This window comes from Temnothorax nylanderi, unplaced genomic scaffold, assembly GCF_030848795.1.
Source record: "Temnothorax nylanderi isolate EJ_2023f unplaced genomic scaffold, tnyl_v1.0 TNYL_tig0652_pilon, whole genome shotgun sequence".
NCBI classification, from domain to species: Eukaryota; Metazoa; Arthropoda; class Insecta; order Hymenoptera; family Formicidae; genus Temnothorax; species Temnothorax nylanderi.
Genome location: NW_027249714.1, coordinates 38,275 through 46,991, shown reverse-complemented (window position 1 = coordinate 46,991; position 8,717 = coordinate 38,275). Strand labels below are relative to the sequence as shown.

Below are 8,717 nucleotides of genomic sequence, written 5' to 3'. Positions count from 1 at the left end.
CTGAGGGATTGTTTGAGAACTATTTGTCTCAAAAAGAGACCTGTTTTTTAAAGAGAATAAGAACAGGAGGAAGAGATAGAGAGGAAGAAAGTGTTTTCCGAATCCGGGTAAAAAAATTGCACCTATTAAAATCCTCGCGCGAATATCTCCTCACATTTATTTAGTGACTCACGTGAGAGTTTATGCTTTGTATTTCTCTTCTTTCAGCCACACCGACCTGTGTTTAAACCCGAATTTGATGGTCCCTCATTCCCTCGCCGTTTTCCCGGCTTCGACCTGCAGCCCGATGGTGAACTGTAAAGCTCCTTCCGAGGTTCGCGTAAATAATTAGTAAAAAAACTATCAAAAAAAAGTCAAAAATTCAACAGCAGAAAACATCCGGAGAATAAAGAAGATGGGTAAGAGAAGGAAGAGGAGGAGGAGGAGGAGGAGGAGGAGGAGAAGGAAGAACATCGTCGCCCTCATCGAGTCCATCGTCGAACGAAGACACGAATATATACATATATATGCAACGAATCCGAAAGCTCGTTCGGAGCTCTCAACGGCATCGTCATCTTGCAATCGAGCGATCGATCAATCAAACATCATCACACATCCGGATCATAGAATTCTCGTCATCTTTTTCGATAATAATTTTTTTCTGTTCAATCAGCCAAAAAGGGAAAACGCGGAAAATCAGTGCTCGCTCGGGAAGGAGAGAATTAAGGGTGAGAGTGGTAGGCGGGGGTGCGTTTCTTTACCACCTCGAGCTGACAGTCGAGGGAGAGAAAGGGAGAGAGAGAAAGGGAGGGAGAGACTGGGAGAGTGAGAGTGGGTGAGAGTGAGAGAGAGATCGAGCGAGAGGGCGCGCGAGCGGATGATGAGAGGGCGAGAGCCAGCGCGACAGATATATTAATATTTACACACACGCATACACAGAAGACGAAAAGGGGGGGGAGAAAATAGAGCGACGAATACAGAAACGTTTATGCTCTCGCGAGTTGCAGAATAATAGGCCAGTCATATTAGACATCGAACCTTCCAATTACTCTTTTCAGGTTGCAACCACCATGAATCGCTTTGATTTAAGGTGCTGTAAGTGGGATTAATTTTGCTTCGCATAATTAATGCGCATTAAAAAGTTATTAACAATATTATCAACAAAAAACGCGATTTTTTTTATTTTTTCTCAAATATCTCGAAAACTAAGCAAGATAGGGTAACTAACTATACGTACCTTTTTTGTAGAGCGTAAAATTATCTACAATAATGATCTGAACAACATTTATCGTCAAGTCAGTCGTTTAGCTTGCACGCGCCGTCAAAGTCCGAGACTCGGATCCCGAAAACCCTCGATTTCATCGTTTTTTTAATGTTGCGTCGGTGATTTTTTTCCGTTATTTAAAATGAAATTAAAAATTCCCAAAAAATCACACATCATCTGAGAACTACAAAGAATACTTTTTAGGATGTAACCGATTTTTTAGACCCTTTTTCTTTAGTTTGTAGCTATGTAAGCAAAAAATGTTGATTTTTTGGACTACTCTTAGTTTTTCGCTGTTTTCAGGCCTTAGAATTTATTTGAGACGAATTTTATCATATGCATCTTGTTGTGGACGAAATTTGCAACAAAAAAGGACCCTTGTATTTTTTTTGTACGACAAACGCTGATTTTTTTTATTGACGCACAAAATTAAGCGTTATCCGACCTATGCGCAATATTAGATAACTTTGCGCGTCAATAAAAAAATCAGCGTTCGTCGTACGAAAAAAATACAAGGGTCCTTTTTTGTTGCAAATTTCGTCCACAACAAGATGCATACGATAAAATTCGTCTCAAATAAATTCTAAGGTCTGAAAACAGCGAAAAACTAAGATTAGTCCAAAAAATCAAAATTTTTTGCTTACATAGCTACAAACTAAAGAAAAAGGGTCTAAAAAATCGGTTATACCCTGAAAAGTATTCTTTGTAGTTCTCAGATGATGTGTGATTTTTTGGGAATTTTTAATTCCATTTTAAATGACTGAAAAAAATCACCGACGCAACATCAAAAAAACGATGAAGTCGAGGGTTTTCGAGATCCGAGTCTCGGACTTTGACGGCGCGTGCAAGCTAAACGACTGACTTGACGATAAATGTTGTTCAGATCATTATTGTAGATAATTTTACGCTCTACAAAAAAGGTACGTATAGTTAGTTACCCTATCTTGCTTAGTTTTCGAGATATTTGAGAAAAAATAAAAAAAATTGCGTTTTTTGTTGATAATATTGTTAATAACTTTTTAATGCGCATTAATTATGCGAAGCAAAATTAATCCCACTTACAGCACCTTAAATCAAAGCGATTCATGGTGGTTGCAACCTGAAAAGAGTAATTGGAAGGTTAACCCCCTAAATTACTCTAATATGACTGGCCTATAACACGTAAACTTCACTCGGGTGCACCAGCGTCATTCTGTCCTTGTTCAACTTTTAGTAAATAACAAAGATAGAATGACGCGGTGTGCACCCGAGTAAAGTTTTCGAACGCAGCCCTGGAAACGAGATCGTGGAAAGAGGAGAAGGATCACTCGCGAGTAGTAGAACGAGAGAGCGAGTCGCGATGAACGTTTGATCAGAAGCGCGTATCATTACACGTGTCATCCGAATGATATCGTATCCTATAAACTTAATTGTAATTTATAAAGAGAGACGAAGTATGTATTTATTAAAGTAAATAAGCAATAAATAAAGATAAGAACTAAATCGCTCCGTTTGCCGATCACCCACCCGTGAGACTCGACGATTCCAGGACAAGGATTCGTTGGACGTCACGTGTCGATCTTCGCCGTAAACGCAAAGAAATTATTCATTTGTTTAAGTGTCAGCTTAATTTATTGTACAATATAATCCGCAGTCGTACAAAACAGTGGAAAATAATTTTTGGCTTTCATGCATCAAGTACTTCTTAATGCATCAAGTACTTCTTAATGCATCAAGTACTTCGCGTAACGGTAATCTCGCGAATTTTGTCTTTTCTTAAAATTAAATGGAATAAAATGATTATCATTTTATTTATCTACTTTACATGTAGATACGATTTTAACTTAATTCGTAAAACTTATCTCAAATTACGCGGATAATTTAACGAGTTTCTACTTCAATCGTCTCGCGGTAAATATCGTCATATGGTATTTACGTCGCAAATTGACACGTACAAATTTAGAAGTGCGTAGAAGCGCGTAGAAACTTAGTGCCTAGGAATCCAATATTTATGATAGAGCACGTTTCGCCGAAGGCTGAGCTCTACCTGTGATTCTTCTTGGCGTCAGTTCGCGTAAGCTGCCTGAATTGTCCTTTCATAAGCTCCCACTGCGTCCACTTGTCCGAGCTGATGCGGAATTCCTCGCACGTTTGCAGGAAAGCAGGCACGCATAATTGCAAATAGTGATGGTCCACGGTGGGCAGCAGATGGTGCAATGAGTGTGAGCCGAAGTTGGTGAGCGCTAGGAAAGTCGAGTCGTCGATCACCTCGCGGTCGCGCACGGCGTCCATCTCGAGCAGACCCCAGTCCAGGTCATTCCTTGGAGACATTGCAATAATTAAAGAAATTTACTAAATCCTTCGAGATAGAACAGAAATATTTTACCATTAAAAAATTAAAATTACGTTGAGATTAAAATTGGAATTAATATCAAGCAGCTCGACGTTAAAAACAAAGTCAATTAATTAAAATTGAAATCAAAATCATGCGAAAATTACATCGAGATTGAATTAATGTTAGATCTATGTTTGAAGTGAGTGTAGTTAAATCAATATTCTTTTTTTTCCTTTAATTAACTTATTTTATACTATTTTACTTTATTTAAATTATTTTTTAATAGAGAGAAAACAAAATAAATCTGATCGGTTCAAAAATGCTTTAATAATTTCAGGGAATAAAAGTTTCCTTAAAATAAAAATGTAAGCTATATGTAACCTGTAGGTATCGCCGTCGTGGAAAATATCAGGATGATGATGAGCCGCATTGAAGCCAATCAGACCGAACAGGGCGCTACTAATTAGCACCATTATCAGCCACAACTTGAGAGCCACGAGAATCTTAGGTGCCATAAAACACATCGATAGAGGTAGCACGAGCGGCACGAGATCGCGAAACTCGAAGACCCCGTACACCTTGAATACCGCGTAATATCTAAAAGTAATTAAATATTTCATCACGACAAATAAAATTGGAAATCCATTTGGCAAATTTTTCGATGTCGACAGACGGAAAAATTAAGAATCTAAAGTGAAGATACAAGCTAAACCTTTCTCTTAATTTCAACGAAAGGGTGTGGAATGTTATTGTATATACGTTGAAATTAAGTTTCTATTACCGTTTCAAGCCTTCGGTAACGAACAGCAACATCCAGACGATAGGACTTATAATCCTGCTTATCATTCCCGCTAAGTAGGATTTATCCTTACGAGGCATCCACTGCAAAAATGGCTCTACCACGTAGATCTCGTAATCCCATATGGTGTTGGTATACATGTGGTGGCTCATCACGTGCGTGATGCGCCAATCTTTCGAGGATACCATGCTGAGATCGAAGTAATACATACGAAAAATGTCTCTCATGTGGAAGTAATTGTGTGCCGCGACGGTCGTCCATGTCAGAAAAACGCCTAGAATTATCGTCGAATAAACCAATCAATTAATACGTTTGCTCTTAATGATTGTAATTAATACAAAGCTATATTAATTAATAAATATATTCGTAAATTTTATTTTATCGTTCTATTGCGATTGTCGTCATTTTTATTATACTGTTAATTATAATAACGAATATCCTTAATCTCAATTATTTATAATTTCAATTCTTTATCTAATAAACTATTTATATCTTAATTATAAATAGCTTCACGAATGCTCACTGGCCAGGACGGTAATGGCGTAAGAGTCGACGAGAGCGGCCGCGAGACTCAGCGCGAAAGTCACAGTCGCCAAGGAATCGGTGATGAGATTCGTCGTCGTGGACGGTTTATGGAAATTGACGGTTTTCAAAGCCTCGGCCGCGCGTCTCTTGAATGTGCGATAGAAGCCGTCCGGCAGAAACGTCAGGGGCACCGATCGCGGACTCGTGGCTTCGCGGACGTAGAATTTTGGCAGCAGTCGTTCGGCCTTGTCAGTGATGTGGTGACTCTAAGTGATAGAATTGACCGTTAAAATTTAAAGTTGCCTCCGAATTTACCTACACAAAAATCGTAGCGACAGACCGGAAATTTTTCAAGGAAAATTGTGAAAAGAAATAAGGTGATATAGGCCAGTCATATGTTATATAGACATCGAACTTTCCAATTAATTTTCCCACAATAAATGATAATAATAATATAATTATAATAACGGATTGAAAGTACGATGATTGATACTTCCAAGCAAAAAACTAGCTGATAATAAATTGTTAACTCTAACTATGATTTAATAAGTACCTCGAATAATTCGGTGATATCGGTCTCTTTCGTGAGCCGAATCTTTCCCGGTTGCAGACCAGTTACAAGATTGATAAAAGATGGCTGTTCGACAATGCTGAAAGCCTGCATGTCATTCACCACGAAGTCAATGATCAAACTATCCACCTTGAACTGCGTGACACGACCAGAACCAATGACTTCTGTAACAGAAGGCTGTGTCAATGATTTCTTGGCCAACTTGTCAGCACCTGAATCATCCACCTTCCTCTTGAGAGTATTTAGCTTTTCAATTGCGCTAGGATGTGATGTCTGTAACATAAATTACATAATGTAACTAATTTTACTGTAATTTTAATTATAATACTGTAATTTTATAATATGGTAATAAAAATAATAACAGTGAACAGAGCACGGAAACACGCATCGAAGCGTTTACAGCTAATTTACAGCCACACGATTTACAGCTAATATCGTCCCTGAACTCAAGCGTCTGAAGTTTCCGCGAGTTGTCAAGATTTTACGAAACAAAAGGAGTGAAGATGGCAATAGATAAAATCGGCCGAAAAATGCAAACCGGCCGCAGGCCTGTCTTAAAAGCTCAGGATACTGTCATTGTCAGTCTGTCAATAGCGGTTCGTCTGATTTTTAATTCCTCATTTCACCAATCACCATGCAGTTTTTCACTTTCATAGTCAATCTTAGTCCATTTCACTTTTAGTTTCTCATCAATCATCTCATTGTTTTAAGATACTGGCCAGTTTTCGGACAACCCGCATTCACGTCAATGCAGGCAGTACGGTTTAGGGTTAGTCGGTTAAGGTTATGTTAGGTTAGGGCTCGCATTCGCCGCATCATCCCGCATACCCGCATTATTCTAAATACACACACTGCCCGTATAATTACTAATTTCTTAGTTCTTACCTCCAGATGCTTCTTTAAATTCGACGTACTCTTCACCGAAGTTCTGTAGGTCTTCTTTGTCGGCGGACATAGCCTACATTTCACATCGATGTTTTTCCCATCTTTCGTAATCGTTCGGAGTTCAAAGAATTCCGTGTACACGGATCGTTCAAATGAACTTCGACCTTCCATTGGGAATTAAATACTATATTTAGCGTGAATGAAAGCGGAAAATAAACGCACATTACGTGTGACGTCACCATAGAGTAGACATAGACAGTGATGCCAGGTTTCGATACGCGCAACACGCCAAATTGTAATAGAGGGGAATCCTCCCTGATTCAGGGGATACATACACAAGGGACAAGGGTGACCGTGTACACTACCCGACAATGGCCGCGTTCAGCAGACTCAACAGTTGAGCAACGTTACTAGATTTATCTATATTGGCTGCATTCCGATATTCACTGTCAGTAACTTTCAGTACTGAAAAACTATAGTATACGTGACGTAAAATATAGATTTGCAGTACTGACAGTGAATATCGGAATGCAGCCATTATATCTTCATATATTATAGAAAAATCTAGTAAAGTTGCTCAACTGTTGAATCTGCTGAACGCGGCCAATAATTCGTTCCTTGGCCCCTCCACGGGGCAAGGGGAACGTACAAGTAAATCCATGGCGCCATCGGCCGATGACCAATCAGCGCCAGTCGTAAAAGTAACGCAAAAGTAATGCACATTTGCGTTACTAGTAACTGTAAAAAAAGTAATATATTACTATTACTACGTTACTATATTGAAAAGTAGCGCGTTATATTACTAGTTACTAGCAAAAGTAATATATTACAGTAACGCGTTACTTTTGTAACGCGTTACTCCCATCACTGGCCGAATCCATTCAGCTCCACCCGGATGCGATTTCGCGAAGGTTTCCAAATCGTAAAGCTTATTTCCGATTCTCCAAAATCCTTCCGCACCGTCGATTTTTCTCCTAGCCTCGAGAAAACCCGCCGCGGTTGCCGCCGTCATATCTCTCGCTGGCAGGTAAGCTAAGCCGGGTACCGTGCTAGTTTTCGACATGTTAAAGGTTTTCTTGACCTCGCCTAAATAAATAAGACACAAAAGTTTGGTACTTCTGGCGAATGGTGGATTTATCACAATTAACTTTTACACAAGTAATAATACGTTGATTTATATCTAATTTTCTATAAACTTTTTATCACAAATTCTTCAATTTTTTAATAATATTTCAATCTTTACTCTTTTTAAATTTTGGTTTTAATCAAAATCTTTAATTTCAATTTCGTGATTTTTTGGAGAAGAAACGACCAATTACCAGTTATCGAGCGTTAGTAAGGTGTTAAAAAGAAAATCTCATAATTTAAGCAATTTGTTTATTCTAAAGTGAGTGTTCCGTGTCAGCGTAAATCAGGCCTGTCTAACCTGCGGCCCGCGGGCCACTCGTGGCTCTTTCCCCTACCACGGCACAGATTAATAGACAGATAGCCAAAGGTCCGGGTTGAGACGAGACCAGCATTTCTCACTGGTTTCAGCGCCATACCGTGTAGCGGCCAATGCAGTAACTACGTTCTTAAGATAAAGCGGGTCATTTTCGGACGAAGTCGCTAATAGTCGATAAGTCGCGTCGCTATTTTCTGTAACTCTTATAACTATACCTATATACAGTTTCGTTATCATCGTTATATTATCGTTGTGCAGATATAATATATGATAAAAAAGTTGCGCAACGACAATATAATGATAACGAATTGTTGTTAATAGTTATAGAATCAGAGCGCACTGATCTCTAAGCCGAGAACTCCGCATGACGTGTTAGAGAGAAGTTATATTATTGTAATCAAAATTTTGTTAGGACTTTCAGCTCTTAAAAGAAATTTGTTATGTCAATTGTAGTTAAAAAGATATTGATGATTAACATAGAGAGTCTATTGCATCAAAGTTGCGACTTACATAGACCATTAATTAAGAAACTATGAAATTTTTTTTGTTATTCAAACTTAAGAGTTTTTCAAGTTGCTAAATATTAATCTGATGTTAAATTCAGTTGATAAATTCTAAATGTGGGAGCCATATAGCGGCCGGATGTCAAAAGTATCATTGATAAAATTGATCTCGAATTGTGTAAGATACGGATGTAAAAATTCTATCATTTTTATTTTTAATATCCGCTATTTTCAATTAACTTTGCCATCTGATTAATATTGCGGTTATTTAAAAAAAACCTTTAATTTCGATTATATAATTAAAAAATAATTTACAAATTCTGAATAGTATCTATATGTATGTATATAGTTGCAACTTTTTGACGCAATAGATTCTGTGTTAATTCGGTGTTAATAATAATCGTGCATCAATTATATGTTTTTAATCATAAAT

The 8,717-nt window shown here is 38.0% G+C and overlaps 1 protein-coding gene and 1 long non-coding RNA gene across 4 annotated transcripts; one reads left to right on the top strand and one right to left on the bottom strand.

Moving 5' to 3' along the window:
• The first annotated feature begins 1,400 nt into the window (after positions 1 to 1,400).
• Positions 1,401 to 2,725, top strand: LOC139784634 (uncharacterized). Its single transcript, XR_011721618.1, has 2 exons — positions 1,401 to 2,163; positions 2,308 to 2,725. It is a non-coding gene; the product is annotated as an uncharacterized lncRNA (long non-coding RNA).
• Positions 2,726 to 2,803: 78 nt separating this feature from the next.
• On the bottom strand, positions 2,804 to 6,569 carry LOC139784633 (cytochrome b5-related protein-like). 3 transcript variants are annotated; one of them, XM_071723813.1, is made up of 6 exons: positions 6,338 to 6,569; positions 5,435 to 5,725; positions 4,880 to 5,147; positions 4,339 to 4,630; positions 3,939 to 4,154; positions 2,804 to 3,542 (listed from the first exon to the last, which is right to left on the bottom strand). In XM_071723813.1, the coding sequence occupies exons 1-6, from the start codon at positions 6,506 to 6,508 to the stop codon at positions 3,266 to 3,268; spliced, it is 1,515 nt and encodes a 504-aa protein (XP_071579914.1). In that variant the 5' UTR covers positions 6,509 to 6,569; the 3' UTR covers positions 2,804 to 3,265. The 3 variants fall into 3 exon arrangements, with proteins under 3 accessions (XP_071579914.1, XP_071579915.1, XP_071579916.1); XM_071723814.1 differs by having other exon boundaries at positions 5,435 to 5,616; positions 6,338 to 6,497; XM_071723815.1 differs by lacking the exon at positions 6,338 to 6,569 and adding an exon at positions 6,086 to 6,164 and having other exon boundaries at positions 5,435 to 5,616.
• Between the last annotated feature and the right edge of the window lie 2,148 nt (positions 6,570 to 8,717).